Source organism: Crinia signifera, chromosome 11 (genome assembly GCF_055691185.1).
Source record: "Crinia signifera chromosome 11, ASM5569118v1, whole genome shotgun sequence".
Lineage (NCBI taxonomy): Eukaryota > Metazoa > Chordata > Amphibia > Anura > Myobatrachidae > Crinia > Crinia signifera.
In genome coordinates this window covers 67,872,064-67,892,008 of record NC_139227.1, presented here as the reverse complement: position 1 = coordinate 67,892,008, position 19,945 = coordinate 67,872,064, and the positions used below count along the sequence as shown (strand labels likewise).

The window sequence follows — 19,945 nt, the reverse complement described above, 5'->3', positions numbered from 1 at the left end:
TGGTCCTTGTTGTGCCATAATGGAGGATTTTCGGGTACATCCTGGTAAGGTAGCTTAGATCTATTGGCAATGTATTAGGCAGAACCAGTGCTTGTGGCTTTCACTCATAAGCTCTATGGACAAACAGAAATTAATCCTGTCCCAACTCACATAACGGACACTCCCTGAGGATGACACAATCTACTAAATATTTGTTACTAGATTTCTCAATTACAAACTTTCGGCCTAGGGGCACCATGTTAAGAATTGATACTTTAGGGCTCCGTGATTCAAAAAAGTTTGGGAACTTTAGTAAGACATTTGACACTGTCCCACATCACAGGCTGCTAAATAAACTTGAAAGTGTGGGATTGGATTATAAAACAATTAAATGGATAAGAACCTGGTTGCAGGATAGGAAACAGACAGTTGTAGTAAATGGAGTGCATTCTATGGAGGGACATGTTACCAGTGGAGTACCCCAGGGATCTGTACTTGGACCAGTGCTCTTTAATATCTTTCTTAGTGACATTGCAAATGGTATTGAAGGGAAAGTATGCCTTTTTGCAGATGATACAAAGATATGCAACAGAGTAGACACACCAGGAGGGGTAAATCAAATGACTGATGATCTAAGTAAACTTGAGAATTGGTCAAGAGAATGGCAACTACAGTTTAATGCTAAAAAATGCAAAATTATGCACTTGGGACTCAAAAACCCAAAGGCTCAATATAGTATCAAGGGTACAATAATGGAAACTACTGAGGAGGAAAGAGATCTAGGAGTCATTATATCAAGTGACTTAAAGGCAGGGAGGCAATGTAACAAAGCAATGAGGAAGGCTAGTCAGATGCTTGGTTGCATAGGGAGAGGAATCAGTAGCAGAAAAAAAGACGTAATAATGCCACTTTATAGGTCATTGGTACGACCTCATCTGGAATACTGTGTCCAGTTCTGGAGACCATATCTTCAGAAGGATATAAATACATTGGAGAGTGTACAAAGAAGGGCAACTAAAATGGTTCATGGCCTACATCACAAAACTTACCTGGATAGACTAAAAGATCTTAACATGTATAGTTTGGAGCAGAGAAGGGAAAGGGGGGACATGATAGAAATCTTCAAATATATCAAGGGTTTTAACATAGTACAAGTGGGAAATTTTCTTCAAAGGAAAACAAGTAATAAAACACGAGGACAGGGGAAATGTTAGAAAGAATTACTTCACAGAAAGGGTAGTGGATAAGTGGAATAGCCTCCCATCAGAGGTGGTAGAGGCTAAGACAGTAGAACAATTTAAACATGCTTGGGACAGGCATATGAATATCCTTACAAAGAAATAAGGATTAAAAAGGGTTGAGTTTACCTGAAGGGTAAAAAAAGGGGCAGACTAGATGGGCCAAATGGTTCTTATCTGCCGTCAAATTCTATGTTTCTATAACCACTGCGCTAGGGAAAAGCACTTTGGTTTAGGCATGAATGCAACTAAAAAGACAGATATAATTTATTATAAGAAAACTTACCCTCGTTCTGCATTCAGGGCAAGAGCCCTTGGCTTGTCATGATCTCCACGTAAGACCATGCCAATATATTCACCAGTTAGCCGGTTAACGTTGATGCTGTTTGTGGTCTCGCAGGTCCAGTACAAGGTGTGACTGTAAATATCTATGCTCAGATCATGTGGCTGCTTTTCTTGGGTTTGGCTTTGGTTTGGACTGGACACCACCACAAGAGGCTAATAGAGGAACAGAAATAAACTTTACACAATGTAATATTCTATAGTCATCTAATTGATCACCAATTAAAATAATGTTAAATATACGGTACTTGTTTCCTACCACGGCCACAATCGGGAGTAATCGTGTACCTTAACTTAAGGTACACGATTAACGCGATGGACCCGATTTCCTTTGAAATCAGGTCCATTTTGCCGGCAAAGGCAAAATCGGGTCCATCGCGTCGGTCGCGTGCATTAACATGGCACGCGACGCGACCGACGCGATGGACCCGATTTTGCCATAGGGTTCAATGTTAAAATATTTTTAACATTGTAATCACGTTCATCGCGTCGGTCTTGTGCCATTATAATGGCACAAGATGCGATGGACGCGATTAAGCACATTTTACATAGCTAACAATGGGAAATGGACCTTTTCATACCCCTACTATCCACGTCGGCGTGGAGTTGAGAATATAAAGTGTGGCGAGCGCAGCGATCCACTGAGCCTGAAGTGTGGCGAGTGCAGTGAGCCCCGCGAGGGGACGCATATACCTGTGCAGTAATGCGCATCCCCTCGCCATGCTTCGGGCTCGGTGGCTCGCTCTGCGCTCGCCACACTTTATATTCTCAACTCCACGCCGACGTGGATAGTAGGGGTATGAAAAGGTCAGAGGACGCGTACCGCTGCCGCTCGCCATGCTTCGGGTTGGCATCAATCGTGGGGTGCCACAATGGGGCCATTTAGGGTCTGGGGACAATTTTACATTGAATCCAATGTAAAATAGGGTCCCAGGGACCCTATTCACATTTGATTCAATGTAAAAATCGGGTCCGTCGCATGCGATGTGACCGACGCGATTTTTCCGACCCGATCAAAATCGGTGTGGCCGTTCTAGGAAACAAGTACCAAATATACTATTTCATTTTATTATACAGAGGATTACAGTTAGGTGCCGGATTTTTCAACCTTCGAAAAACTTTCACTTTTTGAACACACATACACATTCAACCAATTTAATTAAAGTGCCAATTTCCAGTTGTCGAAAAATCTGTCACAGTCGAAAACCATGTGAATTTGCCGCCGATCCATGTTTTTTTTTTTAATCTCTTTTGTTAGAAGTCGCATCCAATTCACCTCAAGCCGTCCAGGGCCTCCCAGGCAGCAGGATCGCATGCGATACGTTGCAAGCAGCCCCTCTTCATGCAATGTATCGCATACAATCAGGCTCCCTGCCGCTGGGATGGGGTCCACTCTAGAGATCATATGCGCAGCACGTATGATCTCCGGGTCTGATCCAATGTGCACGGGACCACGCTGGAATTCATAACAAGGCGGACTTGATTATTTTGTGATGAATATCAGGATAGGAGTTGAAAGAATGTTTGATACAGATGATGGGACATGAAGCACTTAAAGATTTACTCAAACATGCCCAGGTTTTCAAAAACCAAAGAAACAAATGTACTTTTTCTGTTTGGTTTATGCAATCGTGTTGCCTCTGGCATGTTCTCTCAAAACATGCCTTTAAATGCAAACATGGGTGAGTAAACATACGTGAACATGGAAATGTGTTAGGATTGGTTGAAGATGCCACATACTGTATCATTTGCATGGCCTAAACCAGCTCGACCCTGCTCAAAAGCCAAAGAGTTGAGATGCCCAGATTGCTATATAGGTTAAGATACCGTAGCCCTGTCTTCATTGTGTGTGTGTGTGTGGTTTTTTTTTGTTTGTTTTTTTAACACGTAGTCAGGGTTTGTGTGTGTGTGTGTGTCTGTGGTGTGAGTAGTGGCTAGTGGAGGTATGGGTTTGTGTTTCGGTACTTGTTTAGTTTCACGGTGGCAGCGTCTCACTCGCAGCAGCGTCTGGGTCCCCTTGTGGGGCTCGCTTCGCTCGCCCGCACTACGCTCGCCACGCTATCTAAAATCAACTCCATGCCAACGTGGATAGTGGGGGTATGAACTATTCACGTTAGCATGGACTTTATTTTAGAAACCTGTGTTTTTTTTTCTCAGTGTTTCGTGTTTGTAGAGGAAGGGTGTCAGGAGGATGTCCATGGCAGACGAAAGTTAGGGAGAGAGTAAGGTAGAGAAAGTGACTAATCAGTCCCTACTTGTACCTCACCAGAGGTGTGTCCCAAGCACCCAGGATAGGAAGGGGGCTCCTAGGGCAAGACAACAAAAGTAGTGTTAAACAAAAATCACATTAGTGTTTTTGTTAAAGTGTGTTACAAATGTGGAGCAACATTTTGTAGTGTCCCTTTTTTTGGAACAAAAATATTCAGAAATAATTAAACATTTTTGGAACATAACTATTTCGCTAATTGTTTTTGTAATGTTTGTACATAAATTTTTTTACTAAACATTTAAACTAAAAAAAAAAACCTTTATTAGTGTTCAATTTTATATGCAAACAATTGTGTCAATTGTGTCTATTCATCATAATAAAACATTGAAAACAATGTAAACTCGATGCAGTCTGTTTGAAAAGTGTATTTGGGGTGAGTTTGCTCCATTTACTGGTGTGTTTGTAAACACAGTTCTTGGTACATTTGCGTGCTGTATTGTTTTCTATTGAAAAGTTCTTGCGAGTTGGTTTGTTAGTGTAATTAGCCTTATTTGCGTTTTTGGGCATGTTTTGCATATAGAATACTGTTTGTTCACCCATGTTTATCGTTCATACATCTCCATGTTTCGAAAATTGGTCAAATATGCCCAAGAATGCATTCTCGACCAAACAGGATGCATATTACAATGAAGATCAGCTTGGAATCTTTTTCCTTATTTGAAGGGAAAATCTTCCCTCAAGTCAGACATTGAAGAATTACCATGATAACTATTTTCGATACTTGTTTAGTTTCACGGCGGCAGCGCGTGCCGCTCTAGCTATGAATCTTGGCAGCTTGCCAAACTGCCTAACTTCTAGCTACGTTATCAGCGCAGCGCCTGTTTGAATCCTGGCAGCTCACCAGCTGCCTTACTTCTGTAATCTATGTCATCAGCGTCCTACGCTGACTCCGCGGCAGCCCAGCGCTGCTACTCCTAAGTTACTGTCAAGCCTAGTGAGCACCTCTCACACAGCGCTGGCGCCCGCATGATATCCTCTCTTCTGTGGAGAGGGGATCATGCGGGAGCCGATGGAGAGGGGATCATGCGGGAGCCGATGGAGAGGCGCTCCATCTGTGTGATACGTAGGAGCGTCTCAGACGCTCCAGCAATGAGACGCTCCTGGCTCTGACCTCTGAGTAGCTATTGCTCAGATGTATGATATGGCAGGTGTGAATGTGTTCCTGAAACACCCCCACTATCCACTGCAGCCCGAAACTTCACATGTATTCCGCGTTCGCTCACCACGCTTCGGTGGCTCGCTGCGCTCTCCACTCTATATAAAAATCAACTCCACGCCGACATGGATGGTGGTGGTATGGAAAGGTCGGGAGGACGCGTAACGTGTCCGTTCGCCATGCTTCGGCTGCCGTGGATAGTGGGGGTATCAAATGGAGGCATTTGCCAGTATGTAACATGGAGCACGGGCAAATGCCTCCTTTATTTGGGGGGGGGTTATCAAATGGAGGCATTTGCCAGTATGTAACATGGAACACTGGCAAATGCCTCCTTTATTGTGCATGATACGCAATTGCGTCCGCACCCCCTGTTTGGAAGGAGAGGCACGCGCTACACAGACGCAGAGCCTCTCCGCCGGCTCCAGCATGATCCCCTCTCCACAGAAGAGAGGATATCATGCGGGCGCCAGCGCTGTGTGGGAAGTGCTCACTAGGCTTGACAGTAACTTAGGAGTAGCAGCGCTGGGCTGCCGCGGAGTCAGCGTAGGAGGCTGATGACAAACATTACAGAAGGCAGCTGGCGAGCTGCCAGGATTCAAACAGGCGCTACGCTGATAACGTAGCTTAGAGAAGTAAGGCAGTTCGGCAAGCTGCCAAGATTCATAGCTAGAGCGGCACGCGCCGCCGCCGTGAAACTAAACAAGTACCCTATTTTCTAATTGAACTACAAGGATCACAGGAGATTGCCTGCTAGAAATAGTCCGCCATATGCACATTAACTTGCCCAGTAGTAAAATGTTAGCTCAACACGGCTAACTGCTCCACCCCATGTAATTCCAAGATTTAGTCTTCTAATTAAAATATAAAAGCTTAAAAAAAAAAAAAACACAACACTGCTCAACACTCACTTTTAATGTTTTCTATCATTGTTTCCCCATTTTTTAATATTCATGATGATGGGTTCATGCCCAGTAGTCTGAACATGACTGTAAGAGGAGATCACTTGGCCTCAGTCCCAGAGAGAGAAGTGTCACTGACCTCATTCTAACTGTACGGGATTGACTGACATGCACTAGTATTGGCTTGCCACAACTAAGCACTACATAAAATCAGGAAAAAGAAAATCAGACAGACAAAAAGTGATGAGCAGTGAACAGTTGCATGAGCGTGAATTATGGTTAATTTCTTCTGAGACAGACATCTCCGACACCAGCATCATCAAAGTAGCAGAATGGGTAAGCCAGGGATGGGGAACCTTTGGCCCTCCAGCTGTTGTTGAACTACATATCCCAGCATTCCTCGCAACAGTTTTAGCAGGACCAAATAGCAAAATTGTAGCAGGGCATGCTAGGATATGTAGTTCAACAACAGCTGGAAGGCCGAAGGTTCCCCATCCCTGGGGTAAGCAATATGGGTTCTAGCATCAATTACATGGTACAATGCCATTTGAAAAGACTGATCTATAGTATATACACTAAAGGGTACAATTCGACAAGATGCTAAAGCAAAAAACAGATAAAAGCATGCTAAAAATTGACTGGTAAAACACAACTTGTAAAGCACAACATTGAATAATAACATAGAGGAGACAGAGGAAAAGCAGACAGTGTGTGTAGTGGTTTATGGGTTACCAAGAAGACTACAGTTGTTTCCAGCACAAGCACCATTATAAATCATTATTAATCATTTTTATTTTTGTAATTGGAAAGTTAACTGACAAATGTAGGAATTTATGTTCAAACACTGCAGAACACAGCAATGGGGAATTCGTTTGGAAACCCTAACCATGGGGCGCCGCGGATTGGCTGCCTGGGTGCTGTACAGCTCGGTAAATATGTTCCCCATGTTCGTGTCCCTTATTAGAATGCGTCTTGTGCATATCGGTACGTGTGATGTATATCTGTGCTGCCATTGTTGCCTGTTTCTTGTACTGGTAATCCTTTGCATTACAGTATGTGCATTGTTATTTTTAATGTCTGTAAAACGGAATGGGATCATTTGTCAGACTGCATTTAGGTCTACAGTCATTAGGTCGACCCCACTAGGTCGACTGGCAGGAAGGTCGACCTGACTTAAGGTCGACATGGGCCAAGGTCGACATGACTTAAGGTCGAATTTGCATAAAGGTCGACATGAGGAAGGTCGACTGGTCATAAGGTCGACATGGGTTTTTCACTGTTTTTTGATCCGAATGTCGACACAGTCGACATGGACACAGTTGGCAATGAGAATCGGACCCTCGCATCGCTCGCTTCGCTCGCGATGCTTCGGGCACGGCGCCTCGCTGCGCTCGGCACACTATTTTATTCTGGTAGGGCATGAAATACCGCCTGTCGGCACATGTCGGCTCAAAAAACAGTGAAAAACCCATGTCGACCTTATGACCAGTCGACCTTCCTCATGTCGACCTTTATGCAAATTCGACCTTAAGTCATGTCGACCTTGGCCCATGTCGACCTTAAGTCAGGTCGACCTTCCTGCCAGTCGACCTAGTGGGGTCGACCTAATGACTGTAGACCTAAGTTCATTCTAATAGATGACCGCATCCCCTGTAAAACGCCTTGAGTCCTGTTTGAGAAAGTGCGCTATATACCGTAAATAAAACTTACTTACTATTAATGTACAATTTAAATCATAGCCATGAGGATGCGATGTTGGGGTTTCAATTTTTTTCTCCTCCCATCTCATGAAGGATGGGCTACACTACAGTAATAAGCAGTGATAGGCACATCTAAACACTGCGACCAACAACGGTATACAAGAGTTCTGCTACTCGGGATGAGGAAAGATTTAATGCAGAAAAAAAAAATTGGCTGAAAAAACTTTGGAACTTGCTCAGAGTAAAATAATAAACCTCAACATTAGACCTCCCTTCTCGGGATATCTCAGCTTTGCTAAACTCTATTTATTAGCATTTATATACCGCACACATATTCTGCAGCGCTTTACAGAGAATATTTGAACATTCACATCAGTCCCTGCCCCAGTGGAGCTTACAATATATATTCCCTACCCCATGTACACACACAGACAATCTAGGGCTAAATTTTGTTGGGAGCCAATTGACCTACCAGTATATTTTTGGCTTGTGGGAGGAAACTGGAGTACCCGGAGGAAACCCACGCGACCACGAAGAGAATATACAAACTCCGCACAGTTAGGGCCATAGTGGGAATTGAACACATGACCATGAACCCATGACCTCAGCACTGTGAGGCAGTAATGCTAACTATGACATCGTCCATGCTGCCCAAACTCTTTGATATTTACTTCTTACTAAAGCATTTGTTCTTGTACTTAAGCAGAGACACTAAAGGCAGGAGACTGCAATGTACCTTGTAAAACTGTACACAGGAGTTTCCTATGTTAATTTAATATTGTTCCTGAATATAAACGGAAGCTTAAATGGCTGAAGTTTGGTAAAGGATCCCAATGCGGAAGACTGACTCTGGCATTCAGACGACCACTATCCCAACAGTTGCAGGGTATGTATTTCACCCTTTTCCCCTCCCTTTCATAACCCTGGTTTTTTTTTTGCAGCCTAATCCTACCCTCCAGCCTAATCCTAACCTTTCCCCGATCCATTTGGGATGTTGGCTGTCGGGATTTTAACTACATCCCAATAGCTGTGTCTATGTGTGATGTTAAACACTGGACTTGGAGGTGGTAAAGTTTCTGCATTTAACACTGAAGTTTATTTGACCTAGAATATTTAAAATTACTTTAGAAAAGCCATCAACCAGAAGAAATAATTATTTAATTAAAATGTCCATATATTGAAGGGATTTATTTAAGTTAGAATATTGTGCTATGATGAACGGACAGACTGAAGACCAATTAAAATAGAATATTTTTATTTTACGGTTAAAGTCTGTTTACGTGGCCAGCCAATTATATGGGAAAACAAATGAGCGATTCAGGTTGTAACGGACATATACAGAATACATAGTTTCTTTTCTCCATCCCCCTCCTGAGATCCATCTGTTCTCTGGCTTACACCCATAAAAGCTGGCATCCTTTCAACCCAGATTCATTTCATTTGCAATACTATTCGAATGATGGCATGTTAGTTTTTAGAGCGTGTGAAATACCAAGTATGCAAAACTAATATCTTCAGGACTGGACAAATACCTCTACTTGGAAATAGTCTTTGATTTCTGCTTGTTGAGACTATACCTTTAAAATATTGCAGAATATACATGCACTAGATACTGTAAGTACTACAAATGAAATAATAGCTTTAGTTCTAGGCTTCATGCGATGGGCCTCTATATAAATAATATGTTTCATTGCTGTTACAGGTTACAGCATTTCTAATAACTGTTCTAAGGGAGAGGTTCATATGCCACAATGAAACCATAGAAAGTCTAGAGCACGATGCACAAGGCATACTAACAGTTCAGGTTTTAAGAATATCCATACTTGAGCATAGATAACTTAATTAGTACCTCAGTTATTTGGATTTAACCATCTGTGCTCAATAATAAATATCTCTAAAACCTGGACTTTTACTGTGCCTCGAGGACTGAGGTTGTGTTAGAATCCAATCTGGGGGGGCGTGATGACAGGAGGAGGCACTGAGTAAGAGAGGGTAATTGAGAGGCAGAGGGTGGCAGAGAGGCAAATAGTTACAGTGGGAGAGGCAGTAGTTGACAGGAGATGGCAGAGAGCCAGAGAGTGGTAGAAGGTGACAGGGGTGATGGAAGAGGAATGCAAAGTGTGATTAGGGAGAGGCAGTGGGTGACTAAGGAGACCTAACATGATGGAAAGGTAGAGGGTGGCAAGAGGAAGCAGTGAGATGCAGAGTGTTGCAGTGGAAGAGAGGTTGAGGCAGTGGCTGCATATATAATCAGATGATGACCGGGAAAAGCAGAGGGTAACTAGGAAAGGCAGTGGATGACAGGGATGGCAATGGGGTACATGGGATAGGCAGGGTGACAGGGCATTAATAGGCTATTAGGGGATGACATTGAGTGACAATAGATGGCAGAGTGTATTCAAGGATGGTAAGGGTGAGTCACCTTCTGCCTACCTATCACCCTATGGAGAGGCAGTGGGTGTTTACCTAATGAGTTTTGACCAATCACCCTCCACAGCCTGCATTGTGTACTAACCTGTCTCCCCCCTTCCCCCCCCCCCCCATCCACAGACAAAACCAACGAAGTCTGTGCTCACCTTCTGCTGATTTCAAAAGCTGCCCCCCTCGAGGCATCCACGGATGAGCCACCCCCATGCTGCATTTACTTATAAAAAGAAGATGTTCTTCAAAGACTAACAATCCTAGGCTAACCTTAAAGTTTTGTACAACTCAGAAGCCCCAGGGCGCAGGTGCGCCCTTGCTGCCATGAGTGTGCCCCTATGTAATATATATATATATATATATATATATATATATATATATATATATATATATATGCCAGAAGTGCAGCCTGCTGTATTGTAATTTTGATCATTTTCCTTCAATTTTCTGGCAAGTTGTGGTCACACCTCTGATTAGCCCACGCCTCCCACATAACCCAGGTCGCAACACTGTAAACAAGTGTAATCTATGATATGGAAAAGTCATTTTTAGTTTTGAAAAATATAGCGCTGTAATCTAAATTAATGTTTAAGAAAAAAATAGACGCTTCACTTTTGATATCCATTACTCATTTATAATCAGGAGAAACAAAAAAATTGATTTAGGTAGAGATATATCAATCACTGCGAAGAATGGAGAGGTTTCGCATATCCACCAATCAGTTTGGAGGTGGCATTTCCAAGTACCTTCTAAATTTTTTTTATAATAATTAAATAAAAAATGGATAGGTGGAAGCTGATTGGTTGGTATGGGCAGCTTATTGACTTGTCCATTTCTCAATACTTTACACGGTTTGATATATTTACCCCAACAATGAGATCTAGAGACAACTCTTACCTGTGTGCCATCATCCTTAGCCCTTTTTATAATATTCTGTTTTCCATCCACCCAATAGATGAGTTTGTCTACTGGGTCGTAGGTTATGGCTTTGACATTTCTCAGACCATGGATGGGAAGGATAATGTCAGGACTCTGCTGCTCATCCACTAACATCCGATTTATCGCTGTTTTTTGGCTAAACAGCAGGAAGCTGGAGGGTACTGCAGAATAAAAATACAATTATTAATATTAGCGAAGAGCTCATTGATAGAAGAACCTTTAATATCCCCAAACTACATACTGTTCCTGAAGCATAGGTTTAAAATAAATTCCATTTAAAAAGTACTCTAGCATTTACTTTTTTTCAAAACAATTGATCTTGTTCACTACAGAGCCTAGAGCGTAGAACAATTCATCCTTTGCTGAAGTCAGATTATACTAAGAACATTAATGGCAGCAGAGTTGTTAGATGCTTCTAAATTCTAAACATTTTAAAGTGTTTCTATTAAAGCAAATACTCAAGTTGCTACATATAAGGCTGTGTTGTGTGTAGCTGTTAAATGTGTAGTGTAAAGTGTGCAGAAATATTAATAAGAATATTGGAGATATTCCAGAGATAAACAGGAGAGGACAGGAGAGGACAGGAGAACACCAGTCTACCTTCCAATATCACCCAAACATACAACAGTGAGCTAAGGACTTCACCTCCACCTCCAACACATTTTTAATGCACAGCCTGGATGGCCCTCACGAACTCCCTACCTGCAGGTCTCTAAGACCAATTCTCATAGCCAGTATTTTCTGTTCACCCCAATATCACAAGTCAGATTTTCTCTGTATCCATTTCTGTGTGCCAGATTCCACATCAGTTCTATGTGCATTGTATATGTTCCTCTACACCTGCTTCTCACACTACCTACCCCAACTCTGTACTTATTGCTCTTTGCTCTATTTTGACACTATCTTTCTGAATCAGAGGCATCGTTCCTCAATCCTGTGCTATACCTATTCACTCTGCATGCTTTCTGCCCCCCTAGCAGGGTGCGTTGTGGTATGGGCCACAGTGCAGGGCTGCTAGGGGTCAAAGGTGCAGGTGGAGGGGGGAGAGGAGGATAGGAGGAGGGAGATGACTACTTTGTCTATTCTCTCTACCTGCTGCCTCATGTCCTGACCATCCCTGCCATGCTCACTTCCTGCCTCAGGTCTCCTGTCTGTCTCCCTCCTTCTTCTAGATTGTAAGCTCCTTAGAGCAGGGCCCTCCTGTTCTCACAGCTCCCTTCTTGCATTTCAATTACAGCTCTCTAATACTCCGTTCTCACTGCAGGCAAATTCTATCAAAGTCTATCATGTAGACCCGGAAATTTGCCTTTTAACACAGGTTTTTCTGCAGTGTGAACGGGTCCCATACCCGGATCTCCTACACGGGTGAAACCCTTCTTTTTACCCGTGTTTGAGATCCGGGTATGCAGACACAGGTTAACCCGTTCTCACTGAATAAAAACCCGTGTTAAAAGGCAAATTACCGGGTAGAACTTATTCACCTGGGAATTTGCCTTGCAGTGAGAATGGGGGTCCGTCCCAAATGCCAGGCAAAAGCAGTGTATTTCTCACTGGCAGTGAGAACACGGTATTAGGCACCTACAATCTATAACTGCATCTGTTCTCACTCCCCTCCCTATCTCTCAGCTGTATTGTGTACTAAGATATGTGCTTTTAATTGTGCTCTGTTATAATCAACCGTGGTAAATTACCACTGTTAATTAGATATCCCCCATGAATCTTTCTTTACTCATTATTAATATTATTCAGCAAGCACCTGTCCCATGATAAAGTGAGAAAAGCTGTAATGTATGGTTACATTTCTCAGGTCACTACTATTATCAATTTATAATACATCAAATTGTATGGATGGTGTAATGGTTAGCATTACTGCCTCACAACACTGATGGTCATGGGTTTGATTCCCACCATGGGCCTAACTGTGTGGAGTTTGTATATTCTCCCCGTGTTTGCGTGGGTTTCCTCCGGTTACTCCGGTTTCCTTCCACAATCCAAAAATATACTGGTAGATTAATTGGCTTCCAACAAATTAACCCTAGAATGTCTGTGTGTGCGTGTACATGTTGTAGGGAATATAGATTGTAAGCTCCACTGGGGCAAGGACGGAATATGTATGCACTATATAAAAACTGTTAAAATGTATTTTTTTTTATTTTATTTATTTATTTATTTATTAAAAACAGATAGTACCAAGATTTTAATCCACAGTAGAAGGGTGCTTGCCCCAGCATAGCATCCTGTGTATAACTAAATACTGGCCCTTCAGATGCATGTCCCAGCACAGCCTGCTGTTAATATCTAGATACTGGCCCTTTCCGATGCTTGCCCCAGCATAGCCTGCGCTGTGTATAAATAGATACTGGCCCTTCAGTTGCTTGTCCCAGCATAGCTTGCTGTGTATAACTAGATACTGGCCCTTAAGAGGAAAGGCACCAGCATAGCATCCTGTGTATAACTAGATACTGGCCCTTCAGTTGCTTGTCCCAGCATAGCTTGCTGTGTATAACTAGATACTGGCCCTTAAGAGGAAAGGCACCAGCATAGCATCCTGTGTATAACTAGATACTGGCCCTTCAGATGCTTGTCCCAGCATAGCTTGCTGTTTATAACTAGATACTGGCCCTTCCGATGCTTGCCCCAGCATAGCCTGCGCTGTGTATAAATAGATACTGGCCCTTCAGTTGCTTGTCCCAGCATAGCATCCTGTGTATAACTAGATACTGGCCCTTAAGAGGAAAGGCACCAGCATAGCATCCTGTGTATAACTAGATACTGGACCTTCAGATGCTTGTCCCAGCATAGCTTGCTGTTTATAACTAGATACTGGCCCTTCCGATGCTTGCCCCAGCATAGCCTGCTCTGTGTATAACTAGATACTGGCCCTTCAGATGCTTGTCCCAGCATAGCTTGCTGTGTATAACTAGATACTGGCCCTTCAGATGCATGTCCCAGCATAACATGCTGTATAGAACTAGATACTTGCATATTGGAGACAGAACATGAATATGGTAACATTAAATGTAAAATGAATGAAGAAATGCCTATAAACAATGTAATGGAGAGTACTGGTGCTTACAGCTGCAGTTCCTGTTGTTGGAGTCCAGGGTGTAATGAGAGGAGCAACTACATTTGTATCCATTAGGCACAGCAAGGCAGAGCTGACCGCAGTGCCCATTGTTCTGCATGCACTCATTGGAGCCGTCCTGTCGGGAGGAATGGAATACCAGGATGTCCATCACAAAGTCTAAGTGACCCTGGATCAATGTGCGGTTCTTCCCATTCACTTTGTCTGCCCTTTCTATGCTGTGCAGGTTCCAATCTGTCCAGTAGATAAAGTCACTGTATTGGGTCAGTCCAAAGGGGTGAGGAAGATCATCTGCAATGATCTCCCGGTCTTGGCCTGTTGAGACAAATAGCAGGGCTGCATCAGACAAACTGCACAACTAGCCCTTTCCTTGTATGACCGAGACCAGAATATGAGACACTTTAAATGCAAAACAAAAAGTACTGGTCTGAGCTAGCACTTTTATACATACATACATACATACATACACTGAATGAAGACCGTCTTTTTTTTTTTTTTAAAGTAGAAAATTGCATTGTAGTCCCTGTTCCATTCTTGTACCCTGCACTGTTCTTGGAACTCCTGTAACATCAGCACAATGCTGCGTTTATGGGAAAGGGAGAGGACAATATTCCGCCACTTTTATAGACCCTAAAAGGACTAAGAGCCAGATGTATGAAGCTTCAAAAAGTGATCAAATGGAGAGTGATAAACAGCCAGCCAATTAGCTCCCAATTACCACGCTACAGACTGGGTTTGAAAAATGACAAGTAGGAGCTGATTGGCTGGCTGTTTATCACTCTGCACTTGATCACTTTTTGAAACTTGATATATCTGGTCCAATAACCGCAAGTTGTGCAGGATACAACCACCTTGGTGCATGCTGCAGTCTATAAGTATGAATACTAAGTAGGATGCAGTAAAAGGCATTTTTGTCTTGCCATATGGTATGTGGTCAAGCTATTACTGAGATATAATACGAGAAGGTTTTCACACTCATCTCCTTCCAGGTATGATCGTTTGCGATTTCAATTATTTGAAAAATATTAAATGCTTTCCATGTAAAAGCAACGGGGGAAATGTAATAGGATGAGAGAATCAGAAAGTGAGAGATTTGGTAAGAAATCTCCAGTTTTTTTAAAGCGGCAATCATTTACACTGCAACACCAGTTTGATTTTGAAGTGTAAATGATTGCCGCTTTAAAAAAAACTGGAGATTTCTTACCAAATCTCTCACTTTCTGAATCTCTCACCCTATTACAATTAACCCAGAAAGTCTAATTGAAATGTGTGTTTAATGCACATAGACTCCTGTAAAAACTGCTGGTTAACTATTGCACTGCTGAATAATTCCTACATTATGAAGGCATGACCATAAAATGCATGAAGTCATAATATTCCTCAGGCAGGCGCTGAAAGCAGGAATAAGGAAACTGCCCAGACACAGCAGCTGGTTTTACGCTCAGCAAACCAACTCCAACCTCTACCTTATTCTCGCTTTTTTTATTAGTATGCTACTCGGAAAACTTCAAAAGCAGCGTTAAAACATATAAAAATAAATTCCTCTACATCAAATTCATGCCTCAGTGAAGATGTATTGATCAGAAAGATTTACAGCAAGTGAAAAAACATCCTCCTCAGATCCACGGATTATCAGCAGTGACGTGTGCAGGTTGTAAGAAGCTGCTGTATTTAGTCACGTTTGGTAAGGATGCACCACTTCACTCATGTGTTTAGTGGATTATAACAGTAAAAATGCAACACAAGTGGTATTCCTCTACCTTGTAGAGAGATATGATGTAAAGTACTGCAGTAGCTTTACAAGGGATGGGACTGGTAAGTCCCATGTTCGGAAATACTATTTTTTTTTACTTTTAGTTCAACTATAAATTTCTCTTTCATCTTCAACCATATATTTCTGTGATAAATTAATTTATTAACTTTTATGATTACTTTACATTACTTATGTATCATTACTACTTTTGTATTTTATATAATTGTGTAATAAATTAGAATTTTCTTTCTCCGCTCTTATTGCCTTATTAGTAATAGTCTTTCCAGTATTGAACTTTTTCTGTACCTTAATACTTTCTTCTCCTTTTCCTTCAATTCCATTATTTTGTTCAAAGAACTCATCCAGAAGCAAAGCAAACTATTATAGCAAAACTTCTAGGATTAGGACAGGGCAGGGATACGGAGACAGCAGGAGTGCGCGAGCCAGCACCACCGATGTCACCAATGTGCACAGGCTAAGCACCTACGAAGGTGTTGGGCTTCGCCCCCAAGCTCTCTGGCCAATATGAATAGATGCTGTGGTGAGGAACAGGCAGAGTGATTAAGCAGGGCGCTGTTAAAAGGGGTGGGGCCCAGTTTTTCCCTGAAAATATCAGAAGTGGCGCGTGCCCTGCTAAAACAGCCTAGCCATCACTGAAAGGGTAACAAATGTACTTATAATAGAACAGTGGCTTAGGCTCCCGCGAAATCATTAAATATTGTTCAACATAAAATATTTTAGTAATTTCTTCCTCACTGAAGAAGATAAAAAAAACAGAATTGGGTTTACAAAACTATATGCTGTAATGGAGGACTTTCACAAAATAGAAAAAAAAAAAAATGTAAAACCCAGTGACAACACTATTCCAAAATGTTATCATCATCACCACCACTAATGGCCTAAGACAGCAAATGCACAATAGAGCATCCGGAGCAATGCAAGACACCATTTGCAATGTTAGGACAAAAAATGTACAATGTAAGGCGGTAAATATAGAATTGCTTTTCAATTATTGGCCTTTTCAGAATTTGAGATACAATTCAATAAACAGAGTAAAAAAAAACAATTCAAAATGAAAACAAAACTAAAAACACACAGATACCAGGATATAAGTTAAAAATAGCCTTTGAAGTGGTTACCTAACATGTTGGATGATTGGATCATATTTGTATCAAGGTCAGTCCAATAAAGTCTCTGGTCAGCATAGTCAATCGTCAGATCATTGGCACGGCCCAGTTTGTCAACTAAGGTGATGATGTTGGTTCCATCCAAGTAGGCTCGAACTATTCTAGGTTTCCCTCCCCATTCTGTCCAGTACATGTAGCTGCAATGAAAAAAATAGATATTAAAAGGCATCAAATGTATGCAGGAAAAACTAGACCTATATGATCGATGCATAGAAAGAAAAAATAGGAAACCACATTTGTACGGCATGACCTAAAACTTCATTTACATTGCTTAAACATCCATAATAAAGGGTGCATTGTCCAGTACAATTTCTTCCCAGATACCTCAGACAGTCCTAGATGCTATCGTAGTAACGCTCAGTGGTAGCTATGTTCCAAGGTGATTAAACCTATGCAAGGTTTAATCACCTTGGAACATAGCTACCACTGAGCGCTATTATTGTCTTTTAACTTCTTTTCTACTTGTATTGCATTCTGGGTAGTCTAAGGTGTTTCTACTCTGTGAATGGGATTTTAGCTGCATGCCGGTTTCATTGCGCACTCACTAGCCATCCTTTTGTCCTTTGTAGATATCGTAGTAACCACAGAGAAAAAAAGCAGTGATATGAAAAAGGAAGGCAGAGCAAAAAAAATATCAAAACAAAATAAATAAAAAAAGTGGATTTTGGATCAAGTTCATCATATATCAGCAACTACTGGGTAACGGACCGTCATGACATCTTTACCGAAAAACCGTTGCATATATTCTGTGGATAAAGTTTTTTCTGTTGTTCTATTCATGTCCAGAAATAAAATTGGAATCGCCAGAATAGTAGGTCTTGAAAGAATTGCACATATCCCTTTGTTGGGCATGACCAGTCAAAAACATAATGTTGATCTTCTCCACATTGGTTGACAGGTTAGTGATCTTACTGTTAATGACTGCAACAGCAGCTATTGTCAGGATGCCAAGAAAGTACCCTGATTTGTCCTCAAAACAGTTACAGTTCTAGATCGGTTCACAAACACTGCTCCAGTTTTTCGATGGCCAATTGACATTACAGCTTAATGGTTTAAAAGTTGAATAACTTACCCTATCACACAGAGATTCTGACCAGGTAAGTTGCCAGACAAAGCCGGCTCAAAGTCCACCCAGGTCAAAAGTGACAGGACTTTAACCATGACCTGAGTCGAGGACCCGGTACTTTGGATCCATGTTGACCCTTTCACACAGAGAAAGGACCTGGTTTAAGCAGGCTTCCGCGATCAAACTCCTGGTCCAAATGCATGCCGTGGGAATTACATCTCTTGTGTTAAGGGGGTACTGAGCTCAAACGGGATCCAACCCATGTTCCTAAAAGCATAAGTTCCGGCTTATGTCTGAAAGCAGTATTATTAAAACATTTCTGCAAAATGACCTAATAAGTGTTCCTGGTGAACCTGAACTACATGAATCAGGTAAAGCGAGTGATAAACATTGAATTAATTTATGTGAAGTTTGTCAGTGTCTGCTGTAGTGCTTCTAGCACAGTGTGGTCTGTATATCAGCACTGATATGCAAACCAGACCTGTGCTAGAAACATCACAGCAGACAGCGTCACCCCAAGCAGGGAAGAGGAACTGCATGCTTTTTCAAAGATGACGGGTGCTAGAATGAACACTATATGTATGGAATAAATTAAAGTGACAAACAAAGAACATGACTGCATAGTTAGAATTTACATAATTTCTTAAACCACTTTTAGACCTAATTTTCTTATTAAATAAAATGCCAGTAGAAAACAGCTATATAACATAGTATCAACTAGATAATAAGGGTAATACAACTTGTATATTTGTAATCATTATGCCTGCTTTACCCTTTTGCTGGATCCAAAGCAAGAGATCTTGGGTTGTCCAGATCTTTCCAGACTAAGACCTGTCTGAACTGGCCATCAAGACGGGATACTTCAATTCTATTGGTTCCAGTGTCTGCCCAATAAAGGTTCTTTCCCATCCAATCAACTGCCATTCCTTCTGGGTAATCAAGGCCAAACTCAATAACATGTTCTACTGTGCTTCCATTCATAAATGCTCTGCTTATTGTCTGCGGACATAAAAAAAAAAAAAAAAAAAAAAAAGGAGACAATGACAAAAAAAAGGAAGTTAAACTGGTCACAATAAAAATCAATAGGTGAACTAAAATTGTTGTGGTGACTCAACTATCCAAACTATACTGGTGATTCAGTTAACCAAATGAGAAGCAAAAAGCAAGCTTATAAATTTTTTTTATAAAATAAATACAACGTGATGTTAAACTACCAATTGTTCTGACTTTAAAAGAAGTCAAATTACTTGAATATTAGGTGTTAAATAAGAAATATCTACAGGATACTGTATGACCACACCTAACAAGAAAAAAGTACACTGATATAGAGCCAACTGGTCTGGTAACAAATTATATTCTGAAGGAAAATAGAAAGGTTCTCTAATGGAAATTTAGGAGGAAAAGGTGTGCTGTTGGTGCCAGTATGCCAACTGTTTCTCTGCACTTCACAGCCATTGCTGCTAACTAAATTCCCCTCAACAAATCTTTGCTAGGTACAGCTAATTGACTAAGTGCACTAGTAGAGTCATGAAGTTTGTAATTGTACCTTCAGTGAGACATCAGTCCAGTAGATCCTATTATCAGACACATCAAAATCCAAGGCGGATGCCTCTTTAACCCCCGTGAGTGGTATTGCAACATTATTGTTATTAGTTTCTAATGAAATCCTGTGAATTGCTGCTCTGCTTGTGAACACTAAGAAGGCCTCTGGAATTATGCAGGTCCTCATGTCACTCAACAACTCCAATCCCATTGGACAAGAACATCGTATTCCACGAGGAGAGAAAAAACACAAGTGACTGCAGCCTCCATTATGGTCTGCACATGGATTAGTGCCTGCAACAGCAGAAATGACATCACATTAGAGAAGAATATTATGGTCAAAATACAACACCACATGTTCATTTAGGA

The 19,945-nt window shown here is 41.5% G+C and overlaps 1 protein-coding gene across 1 annotated transcript in view; it reads right to left on the bottom strand.

Moving 5' to 3' along the window:
• Window positions 1-19,945, bottom strand: part of LRP5 (LDL receptor related protein 5) — a 168,265-nt gene that overhangs the window by 29,203 nt on the left and 119,117 nt on the right. The window contains exons 9-14 of the mRNA XM_083164802.1: window positions 19,581-19,870; window positions 18,807-19,033; window positions 16,921-17,105; window positions 14,020-14,343; window positions 10,902-11,104; window positions 1,504-1,715 (exon numbers count right to left, since the gene is read on the bottom strand). Of these exons, the coding sequence (XP_083020928.1) occupies window positions 1,504-1,715; window positions 10,902-11,104; window positions 14,020-14,343; window positions 16,921-17,105; window positions 18,807-19,033; window positions 19,581-19,870 (1,441 nt within the window). The remainder of the gene's footprint in view (window positions 1-1,503; window positions 1,716-10,901; window positions 11,105-14,019; window positions 14,344-16,920; window positions 17,106-18,806; window positions 19,034-19,580; window positions 19,871-19,945) is intronic.